Source organism: Psammomys obesus, unplaced genomic scaffold (genome assembly GCF_907164565.1).
Source record: "Psammomys obesus unplaced genomic scaffold, mPsaObe1.curated_primary_1811, whole genome shotgun sequence".
Taxonomy (NCBI): Eukaryota; Metazoa; Chordata; class Mammalia; order Rodentia; family Muridae; genus Psammomys; species Psammomys obesus.
This window is the reverse complement of record NW_026596149.1, coordinates 1196323-1213935: the sequence shown is the minus strand read 5'-3', so window position 1 is coordinate 1213935 and position 17613 is coordinate 1196323. Positions and strand designations below refer to the sequence as shown.

The following is a 17613-nucleotide window of genomic DNA, read 5'->3' as shown; positions in this document are numbered from 1 at the left end:
AGAGATTTGGTGATGGGTATGATAGGGCACTCTGCAGTCCTAGCAATCAAGACACTGAGGCATGGGGATTGCTGCAAGGTCAAAGTCAGACCTGTATTAATAACCCAGTCAAACAAACAAATGACAGCAAAGCCCAGAGGCTGTGCAAGTGTTCGCTGTCTGGCTCCCTGACCAGTGTCTTCAAGGGTATTCACTCTCCATTTGCCAGTGTCCCTGTTGGACTTTCACTCCCTTGTTTAAAAAGATTTGCCAACCTCAATGACTTCATTTTTCTTCTTTATATGGTATAAAACATTTTTATAAAATTCAACCTATTTTATATCTAAAATAGAAAATATTAGAAAAAGAAGAGTGGTCACCTAAAATAGGATCACTGTCATGTTGTGTTATGACAGATGATTATGATGTTGATGATTTCACATTTTTACATTCTTCCCTTTGCCTAATGTGAAATAACAAAGGAAGTTTTTCGTTTGTTTGTTTTTTCACATCCTGCCTAGGTGCATCCTTATTTGTTAATTAACTTATCTCCATAGATTACAGTTGGAGTGTTTGTGTGTTTGTAAGCTAGTTAGTGCCATGCACATACATACTCCTTCTACAGACCTTATATACATACATACACACATTAGACATATAAACGCATATATGCACACATATGTATTTATATATATACTACAGACACATATACATATGCAACAGATATATATGTATGTATATTACATTATATATAATAATATGTAATATATAAATTATATTATAATGTAGAATATATAATATATAATATTATATAGAGAGACACAAACACCCCACAGAGGTACCTCTTCACCTGTTACACCAGACACAGACACACAAAAACACCACAGACATATGCTCTAAATACACACATTCATGTACAAACACTGTCCTAGTTAGATTTCTATTTCTGTGGTAAACACCATGACCAAAAGCAATTTAGAGAAGAAAGTGTTTATTTCATTTTACACTCCCAGGTAACAGTCTATCTCTGAGGGAAGTCAGAACAGAAACTCAAGACAGGAACCTGGAGGTAAAAACTAAAGCAGAGGCCATTAAGGAGTGCTGATTACTGGCTTGCTCTTTCATGCCACCCCATACATCTATCCAGGGACCTTACTGAGCTATCTCACATCAATCACTAATAAAAAAAAATGTCCCACAGGCTTGCATATAGGCCACTATAATGAAGGCATTTTCTCCATTGAGGTCCCCTTTTCCCAAATGATGCTGCCTTGTATCAGGTTAAAAAGGGAAAGGGAAGGGAAGGGGGAAAGAAAGGGAAGAAAAACCTAGCCAGTACACACACACCGAGATACCACACAGGAATGCACACCCACATCCACATTCATTCAAACACAGCACACCATCCAGGTGTATATGTGTCTGTGCACCAGCTCCACTCTGAGCCTCTGCTAATGAGAGGCCTCTTTCCTGTCCTCACTGATTCCTAACAGATGTCATAAACAGAGAAATGCAGCCGCAGCTAAAATGCAGCACGTTCACATTTGTCAAATACGGGGACCTCTTTGAAACAAGCACTGCCTTAAGTACCCTCATAGATCATGGGATAGAACTATCAGAACACCTGCTAAGATACATGTTGGCTCTACTTCATTTTATAGATTCAGAAACTGAGGGGTGGGAAGGTTAAGTTGCTGTAAAATGGCTCAGTATAATAAAGGGTCTATACCTTTTATCACATATGTTGGCACAAATCTGTAATCCCAATAGACAGGGCTTACAAGGTCAGGACTAGCCCAGGCTAGGTAGGGAAACCCTATCTTAAGTAATGAGGAAATAGCTCAGTAGTGAAGTTCTTGCTTAGCACGTGCAAAGCTCTGGGTCCCATCCTCATCACAAGAGGAAGGAAGAAATACTGTATTTACTGGTGCATAATCTGACTAGAGTAACCATGCCTGACAGAACCACCCACCTTCCCGTAGCAGAAAGGCAGAGAAGAGTGAATTCTGAACATTGCAACCAGAATCCTTCAGAAATCATTTTAGGACTGAGTACTAAGTACCTGCTCCCGAAGGACAGTCACAGTCATAAACACAGCAGAATTTACATAATTCCACTGCTAAATATATGCATGCCATTTAAAGCATAACTGCCCTAGCTGCTATATTAGCACAATTACACGGAAATGGGAAAAGGAAAGAGCATTCTGGTTAGAATTTATTTTTTTAAATGCATCTGAATACTGTGTCAAAGAAAACAAATATAAAAGACAAACAACAGGAACAATTTCCAAAGTGCAAAATTAAATGCCATGCTCTCACTTAGCTCATGATGTTATTTTAGAAATATTTAATCAGGGTAATATTTTTAAAAACTGTTCAGCCCCTCAAAGTCTAACTTCCGGAGTGTGGGATATAAAATGCCGAGCCGATTTCTGCTGTGGTTTCATAATATTAAAAGTAAATAAACAAGAGTGCTTTTTCTGTGCAGTTTGATTCAAAGGAAGAATTTACATTTGAAATGTGACAAACACAGGGGCCAGAGCTTCAGGGAGCATCTTTCTCCTGAACGCCCACAGGACTCTCACACAGTTCCTAGAAGCACTTCAGCGTAATAGCCCAAATAGCTGCAGGACATTAGAAATCAGAGAGAAGACTCTTTCCTTTCACACATGTGCTAGGAGAGGTCCATTGGCAGCCCGTTTGAAGGAACATGATTCTATAACAGCTCTGTTGACATAGAAATGAAGTACTGGACACTCAGTCATTTAATCTCCATTCTTATACTCAGACATGTGCCTCATTCTCATGGAGTTAGCATCACTTTTCTTTTTGAAGACACTTCAGTATCTATCCAGTGAAGGTCAGCATGTATGATGTAATCTATCTAATGATAGTGTTCTCCTTCAAGGATCCCATGAATGTCTGAGTTTTCTCATAACAACCCTCTATATCTTCTTGAAGGAAGATTATCATGTATACTTTGGTGGTTTTGCCCAGACAACTCCTTCTACTGGGACTCCAAAAAGGAAAATAGATTCAAGCAGCTGTAAGAGACTTGTGAGGGAGACAGTGTGGGACCGATAGAGTGCACAGCTGCTTCCAATGGCTTCCCTTGGTTATAAAACGACTACATTAAATAGCATCATTATCTTTGTCCATCTCACATAAAACAGCTCGGAAGAACTGTAAAATTCGAGGGCATTTATGTATTTACAATTTTCTATTTGTACTTTGGGTTGTATAATCGAAAGCCTGTTTCTGGAAATAACACTCAGAATTCAAAGGTGCTCACGGCCAGAGCCTCTAATGGCCATACTTCCAAATGCATAAGAGAATCCTTCAAATGGAATGTGGTTCTCCATGCTCGGTGAACTTGAACTGAGATCCCATTATAACACTGTCCTGCAGCCAGAGCAGCTATGTTTATCAGAAGAGGAAAGAGTCACAGTGTCTAGTGACAAAGTCTAGTCCTGTCTGTACCCTTAGTCTAAAGAAAGAGAAACCACATGGCACTGTGTTGGGATTTCTTGGGCACCCTAGGCATGAAGAAAAGCCCTCACTTTTGGCTGGTTATGAGGAGGAGCAAAGAACACTTGTGTGCTGAAAGGAGCTTGCTGGCTGGTAGCTCGGGTCTGTTTCTGGTGGCTCCCATAAGGCTCTCACTTTGGAAAAACTATTCATGTGTTGGTAGCTTTGAGAGATGGCGTGGATTGCTGCCTTAGCAGTTGATCAGATGGAAATTTAAATTTGGGTTTGTGGAATTGAAAAGTCTCTCTTTGGCTGGCAGCCTTTTGAAGAGTCTCTGCCTCTGTCTTTCTCTCTCTTTGGTTTTTGGGACAGGGTTTCGCTATTTTAGTCCTGGTTGTCCTGGACTCACTTTGTAGACCAGACTGACCTCTAACTCACAGAGAGTCTCCTGCTTCTGCCTCACTGAGTGCTAGGATTGCAGGCATGCGCCAGCTCAAATGAGTCTCTAAACAGCGCATTCTCACAATGAACCATGATCAAAAATGTAGGGTTATTATTCTTCTCTTTCTCCCTGGGGTAGTCAGGTTGAGCCACCTCAGAAACTCTATACCCTAATGCTTCCCTGTGAGGACAGACAGGCTATCTCCACACATTGTCAAATGCCCTCCCCATCTCCAAGACAGAAACCTCCATCGAGACACTGCTCTCAGGGAAATACAGACTTTTCCTGAAACCTAATGAACCTGATAAGCAGGTGGGTGACAGGCATAAAATACAAGTTATAACCATCATCACTTCAGGCCTGCCCTTTTCCTCTTGGTAAAGCAGTGTTGTAGTTTGATTCGTTGGTGTGGCTTAGGGCAAACGTTTCTAAAACAGGGTCTCTCTCTCTGTTGTACCCAGGCTGCCCTGGAACTGCAGACCCTCTGGCCTCAGGCTTTCAGTTTCAGGGGTTATAAATGTGTGCTAGCATGCCCGACTAGTGGAGCACTATGCTAGAGCTCACAGTGACACTGTAACTCCCAACAGCGCATATTTTTGACTACCAACTGCTTCTGGGGAGGCATTCTAGTCTAGTAGACTTTCCAGCTTGCCTAGCTTCAAATGTTACTTCCCGGACTTGTCCATTGATACATGAATGGAGTCTTACTCTGCCTCCATTTGCTCACCTGTAGAATGGAGGAAATAACAACTCCATTCAAGGTTCATGAGTGTCTAAGAGTTCCTGCTTTGAGCAAACCATTCTACCACAAAGAGAGACAGACAGACAGACAGAGATAGAAAGAGAGAAGCAGCTGCCTGAAGAGGCAGGCAGACATATTTTTTAATACAATAGCATAAAACACCAAAAGGTAGAATGGAGGAGGGGTAAGAGAATAAAAGTGAAATGCAGAGGGGTGGGGCAGTGATTGTGAACACAGAATGGAATTAGCTTGGAGCAAAGATTCAAATCAGAATGTATAAAGTAGCAAAGCCACTAGCAAGTCTGTTTCAGGAAAGTCTTCAAGGCTGTGCATCTGGAAGTTTGGGGACAGAAAGACAAGGAAGACTGAGGGCATCCTTTTCAGATTCCCTTGGACCTGAGCAGTGAGCTTGATAGCAATGAACCCTCCACAGGTGTGGTAGGATTACCAGTGTTGTGATGTTTGCTGATGCCTGAGTAACCAGGCTCTTGTCTGAATTGCTTTCCCACAGAGCTCTAATTGTGGATCAATGGGTGTTTATTGAGGTTCTCTCACACAATGGGCTGTGAACTGGTTGCTTTGCCAGACAGAGAGGAGCTTAGATGTGGTTCTCATACACAAGGACCATAAACTTTGAAGTTAACCATAAAGCATTCAGAGCTCAATAACCATAAAGCATCCAAGCTCTGCTCTGGTTAAGTATGGCAAGCCTCTGACTCCTGATGCCCACTCACACCTGTCTGCAAAGAGCTTCTGCCATAGGAGTTTGGTTTGGTTTTGACTTTGGGGATACTTGGGAGATGTTTTTCTGTCTTCTTCAGAGTGAAAGAGTCTCCTGGCAAAGCAGGTTGTGGGGAAGACCTGCCAAGCCCAGGGCCTCTCAGAGTCCTGAGGTCAATGGCAGGAGATCTCTTTCTGGTGTTTCAGAGTCCAGTTGGGAAGTTAGGACACGTTTGGGTTTTTTTTTGTTGGTTTTTGTTTTGTTTTTTTGGTTTTTTTTTTTTTTTTTTTTGGTTTTTTATGGTTTTTTTTTTTTTTCTTGAAAACATTGTGGAGTGAGAGGACTAATAATATGCTTCAGGGTAAAGCGGCTTCTGTGGGCCAGCTGGAAATCCAACCACCACTTACTCCAAGTCCTAAACAATGAAAGTACAAGTAAACTTTTCAATTACAACCCTACCATAATTGGGTGGGATGCTTGCACATAATTAATTCCAAAGCAGTGATACAGACTGTAATTGCTGGGAATTCAGAAACAGGAGCGCTTTCCTAAGTCAGGCTCATCTGGGAGCTCTGTGATAATCCTCCAATGGTCTGGAATTTATGGTCTGCATATAATGAAACAAAAAGAAGGCCAACTGCTCTCTCTCCAAAACTGACTATATTTCTACCATTACAGTACCTATAAAATGATGTCATGATAGGACATTTTGCCAGTCTGAGAAATCAAGTAGGTGCCAACACACTGACTTATTACTACATTCCCAGGAATATAACCTCATGGGTAAGGGATATTTGGTAGCCACGCAATAGACTGTTGAACTCAGGCAACAGATGTCTAATAAATATGTTTGACCATGTAGCAGATTTATGAAGATAGCTCTTCCTATATTTACCCCAAAGATACTCTGTCCAAAATACCAGGGAATGATTGTTAAAAAGTCTGCGCTACTTTAAACAAACCAACTTCTCCTGAGGAAAAGGTGCCACCTGCCACTAATTAGGTCCAATTAAAACATGACTGTATTTCTTTTGAATATTCAGAAGGTGCTGTCAATCAGAAGCCTTGAGTCTGATACCAGGAAGGAAAACAGAGTCGCCTAAACAATTTAACATTCATATGAAACTTCTTTTTCCTCACCAACCAGAACCTCTCCAAAGAGAAGAGTCAAGGCTTAGGGGCTCATCTAGCTGCCTTGAAGCTGTAGAAATCAATGTGGCTGTCCCAGCCTGAAAACAGGGCTCATTGAAGTAACTCAGGTTCTTGTGATGCCCACACCATGTCTTAGCTTCCATTAGGATTCATTGTCTCTGCGCTTGATGGTCAAGTAGATGGCACTTATGCTTCCTTACACTATAGGCTTTGTTTTTCTAAACGATGTGACTCAAAACTACAGCGAAGTCCAAGCATTAATTCCCATTTACAAAAGTGGTAGGTTTTAATAATCAGTTTTGCCAGCTGTACTGCTGCGAGCCCCTCCAGCCTCAGAGTTAAAGGGATTTGGAGGCCACGTCCCGAAGCCTGACCTTACAGAAAACAAAAACGAGACACAGTCCAGAGGATGATGACTGGAGCCATTTGAGAAAACCAGGGTCTCAACACCATACTGCCTTGATACTATTTGTCTGATAATGAAGGTAATAGGTCCCTACCTTTTCCGTTACCCCCCAAGCAACTAGAAGGGTGACAGGCAATAAGAACATTAGAGAGGGCATAGACAAGAAATATCTTCTATGTCATCCTTTTTGGTTTGGTTTGGTTTGGTTTTCAAGACAGGATTTTTCTGTATAGCCCTTGATGTCCTGGAACTCACTCTGTAGACCAGGTTGGCCTTGAACTCAGACATCTGTCTGCCCCTGCCTCCTGAGTGCTGGGATTAAAGATGTGGGACACCACCACCCTGAGTCTTTGTATTTCTCTGGACTCCACACTAGGATTTTACAGCTAAAGAAGATAGGAGATGGGTTTAGGAGACCCATCTCAGAGGCTTAGGAGGTCGAGGCAGGAAGACCAGGAGTTGAAAACAATGTAGACAAACTTGTGAGATCCTGTCAAAGAAGAGACCAGCATGGCAGATGTTATTCTCACAGCCACCCGAGGATCATCTCTCCATGGCCTCCGACACTGTCAGTTGAAGATAAATTATGCTCTGTAACGGAAATGAACAGCTATTCCTACCAGTTTGTATCTGTATTTAAAAGAGAGAGACAGGCCACTCTAGGGCATGAATATTGAAGAACACCCTCGGGGAAAAGAAAGAAAATCCAAAAATTGGTGATTTCATGTAGGCTTGCTCTCGGGTGTGGTAGTTGGTGTCACCAGGCAGAGCCAAGAGGAAATGAAACGCTTCAGCTCAGGCAGTGTGTCACCATAGCAAGAAAGCCAGGGTCACTGTTCTATGCAGGCAAATATAGCCGTGTCTCCTGAAGAGACCTTCCCTTGCTGAAACTCAGTATCAGCTGTAACACGGAGAGCTCAGCCCCTTGTGAGTTCTATGCTGTTCTAGTGAAAATAGGTACAAAGCCCACTTTGTAACCCATAAAGTTCTCTAATCAACAAAAGAAATAAATCTATGATAGCTACTTTAAACCAAGTTGTCCTGAGGAAAAAGCACTACCTGTCACTAATTAGGTCCAGTTAAAACATGACTATTTCTTCTCAAATGGATAAAACCATGAAGCTATCTAGTTATGCTGGCCATCCAGATCCAAGAGGTCTTGGATCTTGTCCCTGACTTGGAGAAGCTATTTTCAGGTCCCAACCAGTACAGCTTGCACAGAAAGCAAATTGTGAAATAGATTGACAGCTGGGAGTGCTTCCCGGCTGCATTTACTGTGCTGGGAAGAACCTCATTGGGCCTCGTTGCATCTTGGGAGCTCTGGCCTGGGTGTGTCTGAGCTTTGACCCACTTGCCTGACTTGGCACACCCTTTTTTTTTTTTTTTTTAATCCTCCCCTTTAGTCAGGATCACTGAACCAGAATGGAAAAAATTATGAAGGCTGAATGAGTTTCTCCTAACTGAGAAACCATATAATTCTAGGATCCTGACTCCAGCTGGATTTCAGACATGATCTTTCCAGGAAGTGGATGAGACCACGGCATCCCTATTAACAATGGCAGAGCCTTTTGGCTCTGTGGCTTCAGTTCTGTGTGCCCTTTCCATCACTGTAATGAAGTATCTAAGCCTTCTAAGGGGAAGAGTACATAGATCATGGGTTCATATATTTCAGTCCACACTCACTTGGCTCTGTCACCTTGAGGCTGTTCTCTCATCAAGGTGGGAGTGTGTGTCAGAAAAGGCCTCTGTACTTCATAGCAGCCAGGAAAAAGCAAGGCAAAATGAGCCAAGGTCATGTTTCCCCATCAAGGGCATGCCCACTGTGACCTAGCATCCTTCCATTGGATACCACAGCCTAACATTTCCATTCCCCGCTGTACCATAGGCTAGGATGAAACCTTTAACACAGCAGCAGACCTTTGGCTTCCCCTGCCGTGGACTCTGTTACATGTGTGCTGTTCCCTGGGCCTGAACTTGGCAGGGACTCACCTGCTTTGAAGACTATGCATTTATGGGTGTGCCTGCCTGGTGCTCACTGCTACCGAACAGCCGCCTGATTGGCTCTTCTTCAGCCTCAGGACTTCACCCGAATGCCATAAGCTGTGAGAGGCTGTTCTTGACTATCCTGTGGTTTTCTAAGCTGCTCTCCCATCCGAGTCCATCTACTTCAGGCTGTTCTCAGCAAAGAAGCCATGAGCTCCTATTAAAATGCAAGTCCCTGAGTACCCTCACCTCAGCTACCATCACACTGGCAGGCAAAGACAAGGGCCCTAAAAATGACCCGCACCTGGGGAGAATGCACTTTTTGGCTAGATAGGGGCAGTCAGATTACCCCTGCTGCCTTTACACAGTAACCAGTGGTTCCCTTCCATTCTGAAAAGCTTACTTGTTTGCAAGTAAATCATGGGATTCACCCTCCCTCTGTGGTCCGAAAAAGACCAAAGACCATCTTCTCTCTCTCTCTCTCTCTCTCTCTCTCTCTCTCTCTTTCTGTCTCTCTTTTGCTGTCTCTCTCTCTTTGGTTTCCAGGACATAAATGTCAGTTGAATTTGTAAATGAAAGAAGTTACATCTTGTAAGTTGGAACACAAATCTAGATTAGTTCCTAGTCCATGGCCTTACATTTGAGTTGTTTACTACCTCTGCTTTAGAATTGTCAGTCTGTTCAACACTCATTCTGTCCAGTTACCGTGTTTGGTTCTGTGGCAGCTCTCAGGAAGAGTTGCCTCTCTAGCTGCCTTCTTTCTGTTCATCCAGGAGCTCTCTGTAGATGGTGCCAAGGACATAAGCACCCCACACAATCCTAGTTTGGGTGTAACTCCCTGTGTTCCCCCTCAGGCCGTCTGAAGCCTGGGATCAAGAGAAGAACATTCGTGTGTCATGATTACCCATTTCCTGTCATGGTACCTACACCCAAAGTCATTGCCAGAACGAACTTGAAGTTGATATTCAGCCTTCTCCCATGGCCTAAGGAGAGCAAAAAGCATCAGTTCCTTACTGTGAAGAACTAAGGACTAGAGGGAATACTGCCAACTCTGGCATTTCCTCCTCATGTCACATTGTAGACTTTCCTTCTCTCAGCGCCTCAGCCATGTGTAAACAGCCTTATAATGGGTATACCCTCATTCACAAATGTGCCTCCACTCTCCCTTTCAAACCAGGTTTCTCCACATATGTTTATATTTATGTGAATTGTAAATTCGATGCAGGGCTCAGGTACAGCTTGGTGATTCCGTGCCTAGAGACAATACATGGGTCCCAGGTTCAATCCTGAGCATTGTTGTAGCAGAAACAACAATGATCATAATGTTGCATGCAGTACATCTTAGGTAAACACCCTTGGTTTAGCCACTGTCTTTTATCTGGCTTGGGAAAACATGGCTGTCTAGTGAGACGATACCTCACCCTGTCTCCTTGAAACCAACAAAAAACGACATTGTAAGATCTAGAAACGTCACAGGGGCTGGCTCTTCTCATTTGTTACCCTCCTCAGACAGAAAAACAAAGCCTGCCTAGCATGGGATCCAGGAACCTGGGAAAGAGCCTAGACGCCAGAATCTGCCCACTATTAGAGTTTGGATTTGAAACATTCCCTAAAGACTTGGACTTGTAGTGTTTTTGGAGCTAATAGAGCTGGTGCCGAGGGGAAAGACGTTAGGTTATTGAGCGCATTCCCTTGAAGGGGATATTCTTGCCCCTTCTCTTCTTCCTCGCCTAGCCCTGACCCCTTCTTCCTGGCCTTCATGCAACTGAACAGGTCTCCTCCACTCACGACAGTGTGACATATTGTACTACCACAGGCCGTAGCCACAGGACCAATGACTTTGGTCAGAACTTCAGAGAACATAAGGAACAAGAAAACCCCAAGGACCATCTAGACAGTTCTGATGGCTGACAGCTAGAAGGAAAGACCAGGATGCAGAGAAGTCTGTATGCATAAGGGACCTAAAGAAAGTGAAAGACTTATTTGCTTAAAGTCAGCTGTAGAGTTTCAGGTCTGGATAGTAAAGCCAGCCTAGGCTGGAATGTGAAATCACAGTGTACTAGGAAAAGTGTTTAAAATATGCAACGTCAGGTTTCTACAATGGCAGTTGATGTGGATCTTAAAGCTGCATAAGATGGCAGATTGGCATAAGGCTATAGTTTTCATATGAAATGAACCCCTTCCCCTAGGCTCAGGTGTTTGAATATGTGGTGCCCAGCTGGTATCACTGTTTGGGGGAAGCTGTGAACCTTTAGAAAATAAGACCAGGCTGCATGAATTGCTGGGGGCTAAGCAGGATTGTATCCCAGCCCTGTTGTTGGCCTCCTGTCTGTTCCACTCTGTCAAGAGGTGTGGCTTCCCAGAGACATGCTACTGCTACCATGAGCTCTGTGGGTCTTTTTCATACCGCGGACTGTATTTTCTCAAACTATGAAACACAATAAATCTCTTTTAAATTGCTTCTTGTCTAGTTAGTTACAGCAATGTGAACACTAACACAGGCATGTTCCGGAAAGTTCATGTCCCATGCTCAAATGTCCACAAATATGAGGGGTTCCAGATTTTGGAAAGCAACTTAAGATAATTTTTTCTAACAGGGTTTCTCTGCATAGCCTGACCATCCTGGAACTCATTCTGCAGACCAGGCTGGCCTCAAACTCAGAGCTCCACCTGCCTCTGTCTCTCATGTGCTGGAATTAAAGGCACGCACCACCACCACCCATTGTAAAGTAATTCTTTTTTCCCCCTTTTTATCATCTATTTCTTTTTTTAATTGAAAATAAATTTGTTTCACACAATATATTCTAATTATGGTTGCCCCTTCACCAGGACCCTCCCAGGTCCTCCCAAATAATTCTAAATTCAGAAGTAGGGATGCATTGAGATGGCTGAAGCCACAGTGGGGGAACAAAGCATGCCTAGCCTTCTTGCTCATTTCAGAAGGCAGGTGGAAAAAAAATTCCAGCTGCCAGCTCCATCCATATCCCCACAGGAGCACAGATGCCCCAGTGAGAAGTCAAGGTTATTCAGGGATTCAGGAATGGTGTCTTAGTTGCTTAGCTTGCCCCAAATAGGGTAACTTTAGGGCAGAAATGGAAAACTCATTGATTAGTTGCCTGCAGGGCTTCAACATAGCACAGAGGATTCTGATGTTCTGTTGACCTCATCCCAAAACAGCATCTTTAATTCGTTAGGGCATGTTTTCCACTCATGCCATAGAAACAGGGTATGAACATGCAAGGGCTCGAAACCTGGTCACTATCCAATTGTGAAAAATGCCCTCAGTACTTCTAAGACTAGAAGGTTTAATTCTGTCAGCAGCGTTCTCCCCGTGGGGACACTGATCTTGTGGAAGGCCCAATGCAGAAACTATGCTCCTGCCTGTGTTAGTCATCTTCACAATCGATGTTCATTGACCTCACTTTCTTGGTGAGGTGTGTGTGTATGTTTTGTCCAGACTGTTGTTTGGATTTCCATTGCTGTAACTAAATTCCTGAGTTAAGCAACTTAAAAATCAGAGTGACTCGTTTTGGGTCATGACTTCAGTCTGCAATTGTTTGGGCCCATTGTGCAGGGCTTGTAGTCCAACAGCATGGAGCACTTCTGCAAAGTGGAGCTGCTTACCTCCTGGCAGACAGGGCACAGGGAGAGGAGTGAGGAGCCCAGCATCTCAATCATGGCTGTCTTCTGCTCGGCCCCAGTTGATTCCAGCAATGCCGCTGGCTGGGAACCAAGCTTTTAGCAGATAAGCATAGATGCCAATGATAGCAAATAGGAATTGAAACAAACTATAAAAGATTAGAACCAGAAGTGAATTTATGGATCAAACAGTGTCCCGGTTCCTGCAGTTGCTACTGCCTTATGCAGCTTTTTTAATGATGGGGAACTGGCTAAGGCGGGCTGAGTTTCTGATGCATTTTAGTTTGCTTCACAGGTTTCAGTGAGCTCTTCTGTATCTTGCTCATATCTTTGAAGACATAGTCTTTGAGCACTGGGGAGATGTCTCAGCTTATCTGCCACATCTGTAACCCTATCACTGCGATATGGAGACTGGTGGGTCCTTGAAGCTCATTGGCCAGCCTAACTGAATTAATGAGCTCCTAGGTCATTGGGAAACCCAAAAAATAAGGTGGAAAGTGACTCTGGAAGATGCTCAGCATCGCCCTGCGGCTTCCGTATGCATCACACACATGCGCAGGCACATGTCCTTTGGGATCCATCATGAAGAATTAATGGTCTCCACTTTATTCTTAATTGGTACAAATTTGCTTAACTAGACAAAGACATGAAATTAATCCAGGCTCAAGGAGGCTTCCTTCAGAACAAAGACAAGTCCATAATCAAAAGAGGTGAAACTTGAATCAAAAATCATATAAAGGAACTCACTGGCTAAAAATGTCTCCTCAAACATCAAAGTTTTTTTTTTTTTTTCCCTCTGCTCCAAAGACAGAGAGGGTGGCCCTCCAACAGTATGGCATTGTTTGCCCTGTACACACTGACCAGGGCAGGGAGGGATGCCAGTGAAATCAGGGGCTGATTGATGATGGAGCAATAGTTTTAGCGAATTTTCCTTATATTCTTGATTCATGCTGTATTTGGGCCTCAAAAAGATTTGTGCAGCCAAGCTGACTTACAACACTAAGTGACTAGTTAACCGTCCCTACTCATCATATTAATAAGGTTTATAGAATGTTATAAAATGGTTTATGAAATCATTTTTGAACCATCTTTTTGACAGTAATTACACCAACCCATAATACTTTAAACCAAATGAAATTGGCCAGAATTACCCCTAGCGTCCCTAATATTCTAATGGTTATCATGCAGAATTGCCACTGCAGTAAGATGACAGGGTTGTGTTTAATTTCCCGTCTTCCACTGCATTCCTTTTATTTTTTCCCTCTTCACATTAAACACACTTCATAACATTTCACTGCGGGGAAAGGCTGCATAAGTTTCCAGTTGCTGTAATTTAGTTAAACCATAAAATTGTTTCCAGATTACCAACCATGAAATGGAAAGACAATCTTATTTATGAATTTATAAATCAGATAATCTCCCTCAAATGAATCCTGAAACCAGAAACACTCTGATGATTAAATAGGGAAGAAAAAGTTTTCTCATTACCATGTGTCAAAAGAATTGTATTTTCAGGAAGTGGTTCTGACTGAGATATCGACACATACATTTGTGCTCAGTGTGCTGACCCCACATGGAAGGGGGAGAGAATTGTGGCCCTTGTGCTGTCAGGTTTAAGTGTCTATAAGCAACAGACTTAGTGTCCTCCCCTAGTGGTCCTGTTGGTGCCACAGCCTGAAAGAGGCCATGGAAGAAATATTCATGCCCTAACTCATGGTTACTGTGTACAGAACCAAACATGTGGGGATCTAGATTACACACGGGCTCTAACTCCAATTGTCTAAACTCTCACTCCAGGCAGTTCTACACTGTGTTGGTATCCACCTTGGAGAATCAGGCAGTGGGGTACAACTGAAAATTGTCTTCCTTCATCTGCACCCCAAAACTGTTATCAGGAGGAAAGCTTAGTGGAGGAGTCCGACTCCCACTTAGCTCCCACCCCAGAAAAGCAAGGAAGCTCTGTGGGCATTCATGGGTCTAACCCAGCCTCTGCTGTGATAATCTGTAATGCGGTCCTCAGTGATGATCCAGTTAAAGATAAGGTCCTCTGTCCAGGGTGTTTGGCTTGATTTTTACTGTGCAGCCACCCCCGCCCCTTGTAAGACAAGGTAATGGAATGTTTTTAATCAACAACAGACAGAGAAAATTGACTTAGCCCTGATCAGCAACATACCCGCAGCCAGTGTGGTGATGCCAGCGGTTCTGCATTGCACCCATAGCCTGTGTTACGGAGTGGAGATTTCTTCCTGCCCTTTTCCTACTTAGCAGACTCTTGGTTAATTCTTGTAGTGGCACTTGCTTCTACTTGCACTTCTCCCGATCTTTTGTGCAATAATAGGGCTAACCAACTTTCACTCAACTACTGGCATTTTCCCCCAAGATAGTCACTTTCCAAGTGTTTGTGTGTGACTGTGTCTCCTATATGACAGACACTGTGATCAACCATTACCCTTGTCACTTCTGAGATGCCACTGTGACTTACCAATAAACATGGGATTTCTGGCAGATTTTTAGAAACCTTATTTCTTTATTTGAAATGTTTCTTAGCATTTTCCTTGATCCATTGACCCTTTTATGGTAAAGAGGAGTCCAAGTCATAAAGGTGCCTGAAAATGTTCAGTTCAGAGATTAGCATCCACTGCTGTGCCTAAACCTATCTACAGTCAGTATGTGGAGATGTGTGTCCATAAATGGCATTTGAGATTAATTCTACACAGTAGAATAGTGGTCAGACTATTCAGACTTCTATCGCTTGGTGGGGGTGCTTGCTTTTTGCAACCATTATCTACTACACTGTATGACATACACACAAGAAACCTCATGTCATAATCACACCATCAGTTTAAACTGAAGAGAGTACATAAAATTGTCAAATCAGAAGCTGGTAATTGCAAAATTAAACTTATTATTTAATAAGGCATTAAAAATTTTAGTCCAAAGGCAAGACTCAAGGCCTCAAAGCTGGAGGACACTCTTGATTACCACAGAGTTCAGGATAAGATGTCGTGTCTGTCCATAGCCCAACCTCACCAGTTGCTTTTCTGCAGTGAAGGATGGATTGCTATTCCAGCTCCACAGGGTACCAGATCAAACAGTTGTCTTGCACTGAAAAGCCACATTGTAGATGTGCTGTCTGTAGAATAGGAATCACTGTCACATGGTCCTGTGATGAGAGAGTCCTGAAGAGAAAGGTACAGTACCTGGCCAGAGGCAAAAACTAGGGGCATTTTTATTAGTGTGCTCATGGTTGAGTTGTTGAGCATAGTTTTCTTCCTTGATCCTGTAAAATCCTTCAGGCTAAGAGTTCTCCAGCATTAGACCGAGCATGATCCCCCAAACTCATGTTGATTTCAACTGTATTCTTGCATTGACAAGAGGCACTGGTTTGTCTGCCCTTGGGCTATGGAACAGTAACAACTACACATACAATAAATATCTCCATCATTCACAACAAAACCATCTTGCAGCTTCCCAGCTGCGAAGCGCAGCCTAGAGGCATGTAGGGATGCAGGTCCTGGACCACAGTAGCACCAGTCCACTGAGGTCTCCTCTTATGCAAGGTAAACAAGAAAATAGGGCCAAAAGGCTGAAGAACAGATGCTTCCTGAACGTCTGAGAGAGATGCTGATTTTGTGGAGGTCTCTGATTGACCTGTGCATTGTCTTTTTTGTGAGGTCACTGTCTCATCTCTCAACTCTTATCAATGACTCTGGCCTCGGCCAAGGATCTATAGTTCTCTGCGTTGGAATAGATTTTGGTAGCCTGCTGCATGGTGCCTTTTATAACCCTCAGGTGGGTCATTCACCCTGAAGAACCAGTCTAAAAGTCAACAGACCTTTAACAAACAATTCTCTTGTTTTGCAGAGAGAGGATGCAAGCCATGGAGAAGCAGATTGCTAGTCTAACTGGCCTTGTTCAGTCTGCGCTTTTTAAAGGGCCCATTACAAGTAGTAGCAAAGAGGCATCTAGGTAAAAAGAAGAAAGCCTTGCAGTGAAAAATAATTCAACCTGCTTATCTTTAATCATTACAGCCATTCATTCAGTGAAATTCATTTCTTCATGATCAGTTTAGGGCTGACATATTTACATCTTTATAAATCATGGTGTGGGGGTTGTCCTTTTGGTTTTGTTTTCCTCCTGGAAATTCTTGGACAAAGGTAACACTTTGGCCCAAGAAGGGTCAGAGGGCTTCCCAGTGCATGTGGCTTCATGGAGCACTTGCTGAGCAGTGCTGTTACTACCATTCACGTGTCCACATCTGCCACCATCTGCAAATCACTGCGTGCCCAGCTGCATCTGCCTGTGTCAGCACACACCTGGGAAACCTTTTCCATCTCCGGCAGTTATGAAGCTGATGTCAAACACCTCCATTGCTTAATCCATCACCGCTAAGTCTTAAGACTAGAAGGGTCAAGGAAAGACATGGCACTTTGAAAACTATAGAGCTGACTTTTTTTTTCTTTTTCTTTTATTCAGTGAGAAAATGATGAAAGCCACAGCCAACAGAAACCAAGCAGATGGTGCAGGTGAGTTCCCAGGAGCTCTGGAGGCTGTGAGACTCGGCTGGCTCTGGCTGGCTTCACAAGCACCCAGTGTTTCTCCACGTCAGTTGGTATGATTTCAGAGGTCCAGAAGAACTCCATAGCTACTGTAGCTTCTTCCAGTGAAGAAATTACCTTCGTTAGCCATTCACTCAGTCACTCATGACCTTACTTCTGTTCCTGGCCCTGGAGTACAGAGTAAATATGGTAAATTTAAGACATGCACTGACTGTCTAGATACAGGTTTATACAATAGAGCTTGCCTGTATTGAAAGCTCCCCCCTGTAAAGGTACCAAGGGCCAAAGAGAAAGGAAAGGGGAAAAGATCCTTACAGGTAGAGGCAACTCAGATGTCCCTTAAGCGTGAAGCCATTGAGAGATTCCACTCTGGGAAGGACGTTAGCCTGTGGTGTAATAAGAGAATGGACAAGAGTGAATGGGAATAAGTAAGCACTTACATGTCTAGATAAGAAAAGAGAATGAACGTGATTTAGGGCTTTACTTTTAAATACTAACATTCTCCTTAAGGAAGACTGAC

The 17613-nt window shown here is 43.2% G+C and overlaps 1 protein-coding gene across 16 annotated transcripts in view; it reads left to right on the top strand.

The window, feature by feature from the left end:
- The window catches only part of Kiaa1217 (KIAA1217 ortholog), a 456742-nt gene that overhangs the window by 400334 nt on the left and 38795 nt on the right, over nt 1–17613 (top strand). For 12 of the 16 annotated variants that reach the window (XM_055593725.1, XM_055593718.1, XM_055593733.1 and 9 more), the window contains 2 exons: nt 16399–16503; nt 17011–17060. In XM_055593725.1, coding sequence (XP_055449700.1) covers nt 16399–16503; nt 17011–17060 — 155 coding nt within the window. The remainder of the gene's footprint in view (nt 1–16398; nt 16504–17010; nt 17061–17613) is intronic. The other 4 variants (XM_055593721.1, XM_055593732.1, XM_055593719.1 and 1 more) reach the window with 1 other exon arrangement.